The sequence below is a fragment of the Cygnus olor genome, chromosome 1 (assembly GCF_009769625.2).
Source record: "Cygnus olor isolate bCygOlo1 chromosome 1, bCygOlo1.pri.v2, whole genome shotgun sequence".
Classification (NCBI taxonomy): domain Eukaryota; kingdom Metazoa; phylum Chordata; class Aves; order Anseriformes; family Anatidae; genus Cygnus; species Cygnus olor.
In genome coordinates, this window is record NC_049169.1 from 100,626,194 (window position 1) to 100,641,344 (window position 15,151).

General features: G+C 56.7%; 1 protein-coding gene across 1 annotated transcript; it reads right to left on the reverse strand.

Annotated features, from left to right (window-relative positions):
* Window positions 1-3,282: 3,282 nt before the first annotated feature.
* On the reverse strand, window positions 3,283-13,610 carry IFFO1 (intermediate filament family orphan 1). The gene is given in 11 exon segments (XM_040573132.1): window positions 3,283-4,261; window positions 4,570-4,700; window positions 4,887-4,982; window positions 5,603-5,723; window positions 6,644-6,828; window positions 7,275-7,283; window positions 7,742-7,882; window positions 8,200-8,295; window positions 8,373-8,433; window positions 12,844-13,494; window positions 13,496-13,610. Coding segments are annotated over 11 exon segments (1,686 nt in total). The 5' UTR covers window positions 13,588-13,610; the 3' UTR covers window positions 3,283-4,158.
* Between the last annotated feature and the right edge of the window lie 1,541 nt (window positions 13,611-15,151).

Genomic DNA, 15,151 nt, shown 5'->3' on the forward strand with positions numbered 1-15,151 from the left:
TGTAGTGGTTGGGAGACTGAACCCTTCCTAGAGCCTGTAAGAACATCCCATGTCCCCGTGATGAGGTGCAAGGAGGGTGATGTGGGAAAATCTGGTAGGCTTCGTGAAGAAACTCAGTCAGCCTATCTTGGCAGACAGTGTCTTTGGTATGAAAATTCACCTTTCACATGAAAGAGGAAAGAGGAAGGAGAGGCCACTCTGCCTGCCACTAGATCATAAACACATTCAGCAGGGAGACAGGGCTTAGTCCTGTTTTACAGCAAAATGCCTGGCATTGTCTGTTGGAGCACCTCGCCAAGAGGCTGATCTCAGCACAGAAAGCATGGAGTACAGCAGCCAAGGTAAAGAACTGCATCCCTCCCTCCAGCTCAAAGGCTGGCAGTCTCCCCCAGTGCCTTATGGAGGCAGGATGCTGACAAGTGGTTATGTCCCAGCTCTTGCATCAAGGGATGGTTTTCATGCCACTCCCACTGCTGTTTAATACTTGCACCTGTCCTCACCAATACACAATAGTCCAAATGTTGGAGAGAGAGAAGCTGTAGCAAACACTAGCATGTTCCCAGGCTGCCACAGTGAGTCTGCACCAACACGGACTTCCACGGTGTGGGGAAGCTGAACCAGCCTGCCTAAATACTCAATGGGAGGGCTTCACCGTCAGTCCAGAGACATGATCATAAAACCATGGTCTTTGACGGATGGTCATGTAGATAACTAGACAGCAGTCACATCTGAAAGGTCCTGAGATGGATGCTGGCAGAAGGATGGGCCCAGATGCATCCTTCCATGGGAACCCATTCAGTAAGACACATCCATGTCTGGACTGTACTTGGGCAATAAACATTCACATTAATACGTGGATGCTGAGATAGGACTTTGTCCTCTGCATGCCAAGGTCCACTCTGGACTCTGGTGCACTAGGGAGTAGATTAGGCTCAACTGCAACATGTTCACAGGCAAGCAGGGTCAGCTGGAGAGTGTACCTGACCTGCTCCTCCAACATTCATTTCATCAACTCATCTGCTGGGTCCAGGATAGGAAAAGGCCCCCTCCATCCACCGACAAGCTGCCCCTGCAACCAAGATTTTGAGAAAGCTTAGGCCAAACAAAGATTTTGAATGGGTTGTGGTCTGAGGATAAACGAGACTCATGATTATGCGCCATGAGATGACTACAGGTGTTCGCAAAGACTAAGCAGCCAAAACCTGGGTCTCCACTAGACAATTTCTTCTGACACTGCTTCTTGAGCCAGCGCTGCAGTGAGGTGTCGTGGAAGAGGGGTGAGACTGGGGCATCAAGAAGCAACACAGTGCTGAACAGTTCCTAGATACCACAGTTCCAGAGAAAGCATGCTAGATACTCCCCAAAAGGAACAGAGAGGACCCTACAGAGTAGAGTTACATAAATGGAAGATCCACATCTCCTCATATCCAGCATCAAAGATGTGAAGTCACTACTGAAGGATAGGCAGATGCAGGGGAGATTATCCAGTCACCACTGGAGGCTTTGGGCCATGCTTCCCGTGCTGAGAAGTCACAGAGGGAAAGGATCAGCATTGCATGTCCAGCCAGCAAGATCTCATGAGCTTTCATACTGGTGGGGATCAGAACCTGTGACCGGCAATGCAATTCACCAAAGGACATCATCTTGCACAAACGTGATGGAGACATCTCAGTTTCACTGCAAATGAGATTCTGACAAGTAGTGTGGGACTGAGATACCCATGCGTCCTGGTGCACGGGTGTCTGACAGCAGCAGGTGCTCATCTGGGCAATGATTTCTAGAGGCAGAGATGTTGGTCCTTCTACTCTTCATGCTTGAAATCTCTCAGCACACATACTTTAGAGTAGTGGATTTCTTAAGCAGCACAAACAGATCAGAGGCCAAGATATGCATGCCATGGATTACACACGGGGAGAGACAGACTTTGCCAGCTAGTCATAGAGATCTCCACATCAGAGAAAGGGCAGAAAATGCTGCAAGGAAATATATGGGAAAGGGGATTTGCATGAACCACAAGAGCCTTCGGGCAGGACAGAAAGCAATCTTTGAGCTACTGCATGTGAGGCATCATCACTCAAAAGAAAAACCATGGATTAAAGTATTTGGTCTGTTTTCAGTTCTTTTAGGAAGAAAAGATAAAAGGGAAGAGGGAAAGAAATGGAAACAACCAGGGAAGGTGGCGTGGAGGTAAGGCCACGAGGGTGAATGCCCAGTCTCTCCTGAGACCTCCTGTCTGTGCAACAGCATATTGCAAGGGCAGGAGGGGAGCACCCCTGTGCTGGCATTAAGCGCACTGCTGCATGCACCAAACATTCTCCCATCTTCTCGGTGAGAGGCGAGCGTGGCACTGATCCCAGCAGACCATCAGCTAATGAACTGCAGTGTCCCCAAGCCAGCAGCAGTGCCTTGGCCCGGAGGTTTCCTTGCAGCTGGCACAGCCTCACCCTCCCACCCCCAGGAACCAGACCTAACCAGACAGCTTCACATACGCCGAAACACCAACACGTGCTGTAACACGTCTTGCAGCCACGCGCGGAGGACCTCACCCTGCTTAAACACCGACCCTCTGCATTGTGACGTGCAAATGCTCAGGTGCTCATGTGCACGACAGCGTTAGTTATGCAAGCCAAACCTGGGAAGGTAAATTATTGCATTCCCCCAACCCGTATTTTATCTACCTTACCTAATCTTATGGGTGATCCAAAAAAACTCTACTGTGATCTACTTTATCTTCCCTTCGGGGACTTTTGCAAGAGGTGTTTTTCTCTGGAGCTTCACCTGCTTTTGCTGTGCAGCCTGGGTCCACTGATCTGCAGACGACCCTGCAAAACACTGCCTCTCAGCAGGATACTTTTCCCACCCAAAAACATCCCGTCACTGGAGGAGGAAGTGCAAGGTCTACACGGGTAAATGCTACAGGAGATGGTGAGACAGGTGCACCCTAGGCTGGATACAGAACTGAGGACAGGTAAGGAGATGCTCTGGGAAACCTTGGTAAAAAGCTGACGTAGCAGAGGAGACCCAGCTCTTAGGCAGGAAGGTCTCTGCAAGGCACAAGCCATGTTCAGCTTTGTTTCCTCCACAGAAACACAAACCTCTCCTGTCTCTCAGTATTGCTCAGTCATTCCCCTCAGCAACTAACCTCAGCCTGCTGTCAGCTTTATGTAAGTGGTTTTTTGTTTGGTTTTTAAATGGGAATTGGGAGAAAGCTGGAGTGAGGATGCTGGCCTGTGGTGAAGGGGTGCAGACACATCAGAGGAAGGTGCCATCGGCATCAGTGCAGATAAAACAACTCGGTTTGGTTTTATTTTAAGCCTGGAGCCTGGCCCACGCAGTACCAGCGTTATATGTGGCCCTTTGAGGGCTTGTAGCTGCCCAAAGAGGGATCTCACCGCCAGCACCTTCCTGCACGAGGGATGGGAGCATCCTGGGGAGCAGGGCCGGGCAGAGGATGCCCCGCTTCGAGCAATGCAGTCCTGTGCCTGCTGCAGCCCAGTGAGAGCCCACGCCCAGAGAAGCTGTAGAAAAGGCAACCGTCCCGTTTAATGATCCCTCGTCTCTGTAACAAACGCGCCACCGACGCGCAGCAAAGCAAAGTGCACGGTGAGCGGGACTCGGTGTCCCTGCCCCACGGGAGGGGACAGCGGCGGTGCCCGGCACAGCGCCAGGCCTACCCCAATGCCCAGGGAGCAGCGAGGATGGGGACAGCCCAGGGCTCGGTCCAGTTGGCACCAGTGTCAGGTCCAGTTTGCAGGGAGGTACAGCTCTAGTTCGGCTCCTGCGCGGCACGAGGAAGACAGGGGGCAGGCCAGGTGCACCAGGACAGAGCCCGGAGAAGGTGGGTTTGGAGGGCCTGGGGGACAGGTCCTGGAGAACGCTGCTGTGGCAAGTTTGGGGCCACCCTGCCTGAACCGCAGGTAAACCGAAGCGGGGAGAAGGAACAGAGAAAGGGCTGGAGGACGAGCGGCCCAGACAGGGTCTACCTAGCTATTCCCATTCGCAAGACACCTGGTGGCAGGCGGATCTGCCCCAAGGTGGGGGTGGGCCTGGGTGACAGGCGTTTACCAGCAGCTCCGTGTCCCTGACAGTCTCTCCCAGGCGTGGCTCAGACACCCCTTTGCCAGGAGCGGAGGGCCAAGGGAGCGGGACCTCCCCTCATTATCTGATGGAAGCGTCACTGGGGGGATCCCGGTCGGACTCCTCGCTCTCCTCGTTGGGCGCCGACTCGCTGGTGGAGGCCGGGGTGAAGGCAGGAGACTTTCTGTGCAGAAGGATAAAGGGCACAGCAATGTCAGGGGGAGCCCTTGGGTGCTGGCAGGGTGTCCAGCCCGGCTCCAAATGCCCCACACCTCTGCACAATGGCAGCTCCCCTCTCTCTGTCAGGGGCCTCGCCTGTCAGAACTAACTCCAGCATGCAATTCACCCTCTGCAGACACGGCACCATGGCCTGCGCGGAGGCTGCTCACTGGGAGTCCAACAGCCCCAGCTCCGGGACCTGCCCTCTCCCCACACCACGTGAGGACTGGCACTACCGACTGCTACCACAGGTATCTTGGCCTTCCTGCTTACCTGTCCCCAGACTGGGTGATGAGCCGCCGGCAAGTCTCCATCTGCACGTCCAGACCTCGCTTCATGCTGCACATCTCCATGTATTCATGCAGGTGCCGGTTCATGTCGTTCTTGGCCGTGGCCAGCTCCAGCTGCCAAAAAGGAGATGGTGCAGAGATAAGCCCAGGGCACACTGCGCTGCAGAGCAGGGGGCATGGCCAGACCCAAGGCTGACATCCTCTCTGTGACCAACTACCTGCTCTAGCAGTTGGTTTCTCCCTCCTCCAGGGACCCATTCCCCCATTTCCCACCCTTCTCTCACTCCCTCCTCCTCACACCTCTATTTGGTCGATGGTTTCCTGGTACTCCTTCTCACGGCTCTTGAACAACGACTCTGTGTCCTTGATCACCTTCTCCAGGCTGTCATCCTGTTGCTGGGGAGAGCAGAAAGCATGCTTAGAGGCAGGCAAGTGTCCGTGATAAACCAGGGGAAAGAGAGAGAAATCAGAGAGAGAACTGGCAGCAGTGGATAAAAGAAGAAAATTCATGAGCAATATAGCCAGGGTGACAGACAGGGCATGAGTCAGTCCTGTCAACACGTGGCAGAGAGACCTGAGATATGCCACACCGGACAGCAAATACATCAGCCCAGAAAAAGCCCAGCAAAGCCCAGAAACTTTGGAGAACACAGCCGATGCCTTGATGCTCTACACACAGGCTGTGTTCAAGCACTACATGTCCCCAGCGGACCACCGAGGTTCAAAGGTACAGGATAGCAGGGGCTTTGGCCAGACTTTGGGGCCACAGTTTGGGCAGAGTTGCTGCCCTAGATGTGCTGTGGGCAGAGACAGAGAGAGGGCCACAAGAACTCAGCACAGCTTGAAGATCCATCTGGGACTGGAGAAAGCATCTGCATGGGCCTCTGAGGGACAAAGGGGCTCTGAAGCCTGGTCACCGAACGAGCACCTCCCCAGACTCCAGCAGGACCAAGCACCCCAGACAGCAAGCACGAGCCCAGGGCTAAACCCAAGAGGGAGGCTGGCACCACCGTTACCTCCCCCTGCACCTCTGCAGCAGCAATGGCGTATCCGGAGAAGTCCTCCCAGAGGAGCAGCGTCTCTTCCGTCTCCTCCCACGTGAGGCTGTCACAGTCATCTTCAAAGTCGTATTCCCTCCTGTGGGTGAGGGGACGGCATGTCAGCACCAAGCAGAAAAACGCTCACAGGGAGGACAGGCAGAGCAGGGGGTTGTGCCGGCGCTGAAACCCTTGCCCCCGCTCGTGGGCAGGGCTGCAGCTCTTGGATGTCTGCGCATGGGTGAGTTCAGGCATGCCCAAAACCAACAGCTGACGGAGAAAGGGCCAGCTTTATGGTCAGGAGCCCCAAACCGAGGCAATGACTCACAAAATCCAGGAGCAGTGATGAGAGGAGGGGCACGGACAGAGGGAGGATGGTTCAGCACTGCTGCTCAGCAGGCACGTGCCACCCAGGAGGGCATTGCCATGGAGGCGAAGGCACAGGGGAACTGAAGCAAGCCCTAACGGGAAAACTGAACATCCTCATCATCCTCAGGAGGCTGTGGGGATGGGAGAGGGCTGCAAGCACCCAGGGACAGGAGGGCACAGCTACAGAGTGCAAACAGGCACTGGGAGCAGCATCCCCCCCACAGCCAAGGAGGGCTTAGGTACTGGTCAGTCCCACCTTGGTGCAGCCACAGGGCACGGGGCACAAACACCAGCCCTGATGGAGCTCCCACCTCACCCTCACCCTGAAACAGAAGCTGCAGACTGCTCCCATCCCTTACGTCCCCAGCCATCAGCCTGCACGTCCAGAGTGCCCACAGGGGAACCTGGTGCCCAGCGGGGTGGAGAAGAGCCAGGAGGACACGCTCCATCACAGAGCCTCCCCTTGGGAGCGCGGCCCCCAGCTGCAGCCTGAAGCCACAGCCCGCAGCCAGGTGGGCCACGCACCCCCTCGGGTGGCAGAGCTGGGGCTCAGCACCACGCCAGGAGCGGGGCAGCTTGCCCAAGCACCTTGCTGGAGGTGGGACAGCAGAGGCAAGGCTCTCTGCAAGAGTGAGGCCGGGCCGCACTCACAGCTGGTTCAGCATCCTCTGCATTTCCTCATTGATACTCATGGCTGTGGTCTCATCCTCCTCTTCCTCTTCAGGTTTCCTGGAGGCATCGCTCTCTGACAGCGACGTATCTTCATCGCTGACCTGCTTCCGCTCCCGCTTCCGCCCCACCGAGGCTGGGACCTTAACGGGAGACAAGTGCAGAGACTACAGAAACGAGGCCGGGTCCGAGGTCGGGAGTAGGTAGTTGAGAGGAGATGGAGGGAGAAGGAATGGCAGAGGGACAGAAAGACAGGGAATGAGAGAGAGAAAGAAAGAAAGGAAGAAAGGAAAGAAGGAGAGAGAGAGAGAGAGACGGGCTTATTATGATCAGGTTGAAGATGGTGCAATGAATAAAATATGGTTTTAGCATTTTCAAAAATTAAAACTAAGCAACCAAAGATGAATTCTATGAATTTGATGAGACAAACAATGAGGTTTTATTGCAGAAGAACTCAAAACACCCACCACCCCAGACCAGAAACAGAGGGAAACACAGCGACAGAAACGGGAAAAAAGAGACAGTCTAAAAAAAGTGAAATATGTCCATATTTACAGTCCAACCTTATAGAAAGCTTATAATTTGTACAATTTCTCAACTGAATGAAACTAACCAGTTGCTTCTGTTGGAAAAAAAGAGAGAGAGACAGAAATGCAGCAACATCCAGAAAGAGAAAAGAGACAGAGACAGAGAAGAGTGACAGAGAAAATGACGGAGAGGGGAAGGGGAAGGAGAGAGATGGAGTTAGAGACAGACACTCAAGAAACTTGTCTCCCTCCTGCAGCTGCTCCCCTATCGCTGTGGTGTCCCAGGGCCCAACACAACAGATTGGCAAGAGGTTGAGGGGACTCTTGACACTTGAAGCAACGTTTGGAGCTCTCCGACTCCTCTCTGTGCCCTTTTGTCTGATGCTCCCAAAGCACAGCATCCAAGAGAGACAGAGAGCAAGGGACCACAAGGAGTAAGGGGCAGGGTGACCAAGTGTCTCCCCTAGCGGGGTCATGTTGCTGTCTCTTCTACCTCCTTTGGGAACTCTGCTCCCCAGAGCTGGCTGCTGAGCCTGGGACAGGCGCATCTCACCTGAAACATCTTGATCATGTCCTCGCAGTTCCGCTGCTGCGCCACGTCGCACAGCTTGGCAGTGATATCAATGCGCCGGCAGATGTCCATGTCCACCTTCATGGCCTTCTCCTGGATCTTTGTGTCCAGCTCTGTGATGTTCTGAACCCGCAGCGACGGTCACAGCACCACAAGGGAGGGACAGAGGAGGAGGGTTAGGCAAGGCAAACGGTAGCCAGGGCCCCCACGTTCCCTTAGCAGGATAGTTCCCTCGCTGCAGGACTGCACCTGCATTCCCATTGTGCTCACTGCACCCAGGGCCACCTCTGTGCAGTGGTGATGTGCCCCACCACGGGGCTCTGAGCCAGCACAGATGCCTTTCCATGCAGGTCTGCTGTTTGAGGAAGCACACCACAGCCTGGACCCCACCACTCAAGCAGGACACCCGCTGCCACCTCAGAGATGGGCTACGGACTCACATTGCTCATCAGTCCCTTGAAGACAACAAGCTCTGCCTTGAGCTGCTCCACCTTCATGGCCAGTTCTTCTTGGCACGCTTCAGCCTCTTGGGCTTCCTGTCCCAGGGCAGAAGGAGACGTGCACATCAGCAAGGGGCAGCTGGGGAGCAGGGGAAAGGGGCGGCGATGCTCACCTCCTGCAGCTCAGTGACTCGGTCCTGAAGCTGGACACGCACTGTGTACTCCTCTTCCCATCTAGGGAGAGAAACGTGCCGGTCAGATCCCACCTGCCTCGCATCGCAGGCTGCTGGAGAGAACGGAGTGGCAGCTGCTCACCCCAAAGCTATCCCGGAGGGGGTGAGGGTGGCAGCAGGGTGGGAGGGAGAACATGCCCAGGAATGCATTGCCGTTTGTTTCCAGGCAGCCACAGCTGCCAAATGCCCGTCAGCCCTCCTGGCCACAAACCCAGCTCCACAACGCTCTTCGCTGACCTCACTTTGGGCTGGCCAGCAGCTCCCGTGGTGGGGGGAGCTGGGGACACCAACCGCAGGCTCCGTGCAGCAGCTGCAACACGTGGGAATGGGCTTTGAGCTTCTCCGGGTACAGCAGAGCTGCACCCACCTGCACCGTATTTGTGGCTGCATTTGTGTGCCTGCATTTGTGTGATTGCATTTGTGTGCCTGCCCTTCAGAAGCACAAAACTCGGTCTAATATCAGACCACATTACATGGCTGTTCTGTGCTTCGATGTGAAGGTTAGAATAAAAAATATTTTGTCCTGCAAGGAACAGTGACGGATTGGCCCATTTTGTGCGAGGTTGCACCACATTAGCCCACGGATTGATTGGGTTGGGTGGTGGGTACTGCATTAGGCTTTGCAAAAAGCTGTGCAAAAGACCGCACCGGGCTGAGCTGCAAGGTGCCCAGCCTTCCTGCCCAGACACACGTCACCCAGCAGCGGACTCCACCGTGTTTCGCAGCCATGAGATCATCGTCTTGGGCCGTGCTGCGGCGTTGGCCCGGTCTGTGTTTAGCTGGGAGGCCCCCAGGCTGCACGACTGTTTGCTAAAGGACAATCAGGGAGAGCAAACGGGTTGGCATGCACCCCGTGCCCACTGCTGCCCCGTGTGATGCAGCGTGCTGCAAGGCTGCTCCAAGTCCTACCCCTGGCTCTCCTGGGACAGCAGGATTTCTCTGGGAAAGCAACTAGAGCTGGGCCCTGCCTGGTGCTGGGAGCTCTGGTTTCTGTTTAATGCCTGCAAGCACTGATGACCCCAGCTTTTAAATGGCATGAGGACAGGAAAAACCTCTTCTCCTGCTTACTTGCACCCAGCATGGAAAACAAATCCTGAGGACCAGGAAACCAGAGAGCTCAATAAAAGTCCTCACTCCTGTTATCCTAGGGTAAGGAGACAATCTGATGATTTGGGCAAGTCCTGACTTATGAATTTCTAAGCTCTTAAAGCTGGCAGTGCTTCTCCTTACTCAAACAAGGACAAAGTGTGTGCTCCTAGCTTTGGTTTTATCCCACAGCTCCAGAAGGTGAGTCAAAGGGGTTTTGCATCCCTTTGCGGGAAGAAAAAGACAAAGAAGGAGGGAAAGAGAAAGTCAAAAGGTATAATTTTCCTTATATGGGAACTGCTCAAACAAGGCCTCTGTCCCAGGGGAGAAAACGCATTCCACCATTAAAAAAAATTGTCAGCGTCTTCCTCAGCACGGAGCTTACTCGCTGTTTTGGTCTCCACCTCCCTCTGGGTCTCTGTACAGCCCGGACTTCCAAAACCTTGGAAGAATTCATTTCACATGGATGCCATGGAAGATGAGTACAGATCAGATAAATGCTAATCTAATGGCAGAAAGCAAGAACGGTTTGCCCCGTAAGTGACGAACCTGCATGCCCATCCTTTTACAAACCCCTCTCTCTCGCACTTGTCTCCTGCCTGGCTCCGTTTCCCTCTTCTGTTCTGCAATGCACCACTCCTAATAATAACCCGACTGCATCACTGCACCCACAGCCCGGAGCAGCCAGGAGCCTCTGCCAGGTTGCTGCTGGTCGGATCCAGGCTTTGCCATACAGCCCCGGCTCGCAGCCTCCTTGCTCCACCATCGCCAGGGCATGCCGGGGGGGACACGCGTCCTTCCCGTGCCACCACAGCGCAGCGACCTGCCTGAAGGGAGAGGGAAGACAGCGAGGTCCCAGCAACAGGCAGAGCCAGCCACCTCCTTGCTGAGCTCGGGCCACCTCTCCCAACGCTGGGGACAGGACAAGACGCAGTCTCTACAGCCCACATATCCCACTCCCTCAGGTGCGCGTCCCCAAAATTTCACGTGGAAAAATAAGCGAACCCCCAAACCTTTAGAAATCCCATTTACTGCAGACGCTAGGTGCCTTACTCCCGGCTGCACGTTTATGGCAGGTTGGCGCTGCAGGATGCCCCTCAGACTGCTCGGTGCTTGAAGCTGCACGTTTCTCTCTCTCTTGCTATTTTTGAGCTAATTTGAGCTTAACGCTAATGGTGAACTCCCTGCAGCCTGGCACACCTCGCTGGAGGGCAGTTGCAGCATATGTACTGCAGCATTCCTCACGCCACACTTCCAGTGGGTGCCTGCAGCATCCAAAGACGACAACTACTTGGGAATATAGTTGCAGTGGGCAGAACAGACCCGATGAGACTCTCAGACCCCAAAGCGCTTGGCAGGTCTGTATGCTACTCACAGGCATCCTTCACCCCCCTGCAGACCACCTAGCCTCAGACGCCTTCCCAAGTGTGGTTCCTGCAGCTCTTCTCCTTGCTTTTGCCCCTAAAACCCCTCCTAGATCCCAGGCTTTAACTTAAGGCCCTGCATATCCAACGAGAAGCTCCTCCTGCTGCACTGCATGAAGGCAATGCTGCCCCGTAACCCACCGGCTCCTCCAGAAGGCACAAGAACCACCAGCACGCCTTGCACTGATACAACCCCTTGCCTCTGCCCCCATGCAAAGGGCTGCCTGGAGACAACACCGTCCACATTGTCCCCACGGCAGCCCAGAGCTGTCCCTGCTCCTGCACAGGCAAGGGGGTTGTTGGGGCTGGCCCTCAGCACAGGCAAGGGCACAGAAACGGGATCCTCCTCTCCCGTCCCCTGTTTGGGACCCGGTATAGGAAAGGGTCTGGGGGTGGGGTCTGCTTCCTCCCAGCTCCTGGTAACACTGTCCAAAAATAGATCCCACCACCAACATTGGCCCACGGCAGCTCGTCCCTGCTGCCTCAGTCACTACCCCAGCAGGCTTTACCAAAACCTGCTTTCCCAGGCGGGACAACCACCAGGAGCTCTCCTTTCTTCCCAGGTTTCATCAGCACCAACCAACAAAACAGAGTCAGGCACTCCCAAACCCAGCAGCTTACATGCTCACAAGCCCAGACAGAGGCTTTGGCATCCCAGCTGTATCCAAACACCGTCTCCCATCCTCCTTCGGCACTCTCTCCACTTTTCCTTTCCAAAAAGGTGGCTCCGCTCCCAGCTCAGGTTGCCCTGATGCAGCACTAGCTCCGACCTATCTGATCTAAAAACGCAACGCAAGGAGAGCAGACCACCCCGGGGAAGGAACCTGACCCTTGCTTGATAAAAAGGCCTTAGGTGCACAGAAAAGCAGAGGCAATCAGTGGGAAAGATGGGGCGCCACCTTTCTTCCTGCAATCCTCTCTTGGTGCCGTTGGAGCACCAGCCATGCAACAGGCACGTCTGCTCAGCCAAAGCCTTATAAAGCCAGCAACGTAAGGTGTCATCTCGGATCCCAAGTCCTGATTTTGGCACCAGACCCCACAGTTCCAAGGCACCGGCCAGCAGTACAGTTCACTTGGGTAACACGCTGTGTTTTGCTCCTTTGGGTGCGTACTTAAGCACTAAGTGCTTCTACAGCATCATAGAGTGATTTATCCTCTTCAAAAGTCAGACACTGGGGCAGCAAACAGCCAGTAACTGCATTGCCCTGCCCCGTGCTCTCCCCCAGGCCCTGACCCAGCAACACCAGCTCGCTGCCTGATCTCATCCTACGTGCAGGTCCTGGAGCAGCCTCACAAACTGCCCTGAAAATGCCTGGTGGGAGATTGCTGGAGAAAGCCCCGGCCAGCTGATACCAGGCTGCAAGAGCAAGGCAGGAAGGAAAGGGCCTGGGGGAGCCAGCCACCCAGCCTGCCCAAGGGCTTCTCAGCACATCTCCACGTATCCAGAGAGCCCTCCTTCTCCTCCTCCTCCTCGCAGCCTCTCCCCACCCATACCTGCTCTGCTCCTTCACTGCTGCACTTTCACCTTTCTCACCTACTTTCCGGCTGCTCCTCCTTCCTAAGTGTCCCCAGATCCCCTCCCCTTTCAAACCCCTGCTCCTGGAGTCCCGCTATTCCTTCACCATCCGAGTCCCCGCTTGGGAAGGTGTTTCTCCTCCGGGCGCTGGGCTGAGAAGCCAGAAAACACACGCCCAGCATCCCGAGGGCGTTCGAACACCGGGAGGGAACGAGGAGATCCAAACGTCGAGAGCTGCTTTTTGGGGTCCACCGTCCCTTTCGCCTTACCACGCTCACGCTTTCCGGAGCCCAGGCTCCGGAGAAGCCAGGTGACGGGCTGCCAGCCTCTCCCACACCGCCCCGGCTGGGCGAAGCCCTGCGGCCCCCGGCCGCCCCCTCCTCACCTGCGCTTGTACTCGTCGCGCTCCCTCTTCACCTTGGCCAGCACGTTGTAGAGGGCCCGGATCTCCGGCGTGATGGTGTCGATCTGCACGCCCACCCCGTCCGGGTGGATCCAGGAGACCCCCGGGCCCTGCACCAGGGTGGTCTCCGGCCCCGGGCCCAGCCTCCGGGCCTGCGAGAAGGACCAGATGGTGCCGGGCATGAAGCGGGAGGAGGCGGCCGACAAGGGCGGCGGCGCCTGGGCAGGGGCGCCGGGGTGGCAGCCGGGGGAGCCCAGCGGCCGTGCGGGGCCGCAGAGGGCGGAGGGCCGGGTGCTCCCCAGCCCAAGCCCCAGCCCCAGCCCCAGCGGCCGGATAGGGCCCACCAGGCCGGTCTGCACCGCCTGATCGCGGCGAGGGGGGCCGCGGGCCCGGCCGCCCTCGTCCAGCGCCTGCTGCAGCTGCTTCTCCAGCTGCCGGTTGCGCCGCTCCAGCTCGTGGACCTTGGCCAGGAAGCAGCGGAACCGCAGGTTCAGCGTCTTGAGCACGCTGATGTTGGAGCCCAGGTCGTTGCGGAGGGCCATGGCGGCGGGCGGCGGGGGGAACGGGGCGGCGGCGGCGGCGGCGGAGGGCGGCGGTGGGGGGGCCCCGATCCGCCGCGAAGGGCTCGGCGGGGCGCGGGGAGGGCAGCGGCGGCGGCTCGGGGCCCGGCAGCCCCTGCTGCTCCTGCGGCAGCAGGAAGAGGTTGGGGCCGAACAGCGGGTTCATGGCTGCGGCGGGACGGGGCCGGGGGGAGCGGGGGGAGCGGGGGGAGCGAGGGGAGCGGGGGCCGGCCCCGGCGGCGGGGGCGCGGCTTCCGCTGCGGATGGGATGCGGCGGCGGCGGCACCGGGGCTGGCCCCGAGCGGAGCGGGCGGTCCCGGGGCTGCCGGGGGAAGCAGCGCCCCGCTCCGCCCCGCTCCGCCCCGGCATCCCCAGCTGAGGTCCCGCCGGGCTCCCGTTCCTGTCGCCTCACCCCCCCACGCCCCCCCACTCCCAGCGCTCGTTTCCCGGTGTTTTGTGCCGCGTTTTGTTTTTGCAGGACCCTTTCGTGCTTTCCCCGGCGCTGCTCCCCGTAAAACGGCGTGATTCCTTCTCCGAAGCCCCATATTATCCTCGCCTGGGGGCAGCCCTGCCGCTGCTCCATCACCAGCTCGCCTACAGAAAGCTGCCAGCCCGAGCGGACAGGAGGTCGTGCGGAGGCAGCCAGCCTCATCCCATGACTGGCTTTCTCCTCATTGTTCCCTAAGTGGCCTCAGATCTTTTTTCCTGCCCACCACTCAAGCCTTTCGTAGGCCATCTTCTACAGCCCCTCTCCCCAGCCCTACGTCAGTGCTGCCAAAATGTGCTTGGTTGGATGCCCTTAACCCTGTTAGCTAGTGGGAGGACACAGAGCAAGCTGATCAGTTCATAAACATTCGCTGATTTGGGGGTCCCAGTGTGGATACCCAGGCCCTGTGTTCCCTTGCTGTACGTGTGTTTGGTTCCCCCAGGACTCACGTCTCACAGCTGAGCGCGGCGCCTGTGCAAACCAGCTCCTCGGGTCTCAGCCGAGCAGCCAGCAAAGGATGAGCATGGGGTGGGTGTGGATTAAAGGTGATGCTGCAACCCTTCTCTTGGAATCTGGAGCCCTCCTCCTCCTTCGCATCCCCCCTGCTGTTACCCCTGCAGGTAGAGCGACCCACCAGCCTGCAACATCCCAGTGGCAATAGCAGCACCACGGCCTGTGCAGCAAGCACTTTGCCTAAGCTCTGCGTGGCCTGCTTCTCTCCTGCTGGGGAGACCGTCAAGTGGAGCTGATTAACGAGATACCAGTGGAGGAAGGCATCGCCACCTGTTCATCAAAACCCACGGCACTTCTCCAAACATGTGTTTATCAGCTCACGTTCAGCAGTGGCACTGCTGGACCCCAGGTGCTTGCATAGGCAGAGTTCCTCACTGCATCTCTTACAACCGTAACTGATGTAAAAATAGGTTCTTAGTCACAGACATGCCGATGTTTATCTTACTTCCACAGATTTTTATGGCCAAGAAAGGACAACCATGTTTTCTGAGCCCATGCAAAACACACGGTGCAAATTTCTGTTGCTCAAGTCAAGTACTTCTGGGGGACTGTGTCTCTAGTTGCAGACAGCATGATAAAAAGACATTGATACTCTGCCACTTCCCTTCATTGGCAAATCAAGGTAGATTCCCCAGGTGGATAATTGCATATTAAAATCATGTCTCTTACCCTGCTTTAACTTTCACTGCCCCTTTGAGATGTTCCCCCTCTCCCAGATCACAGAGCCTTT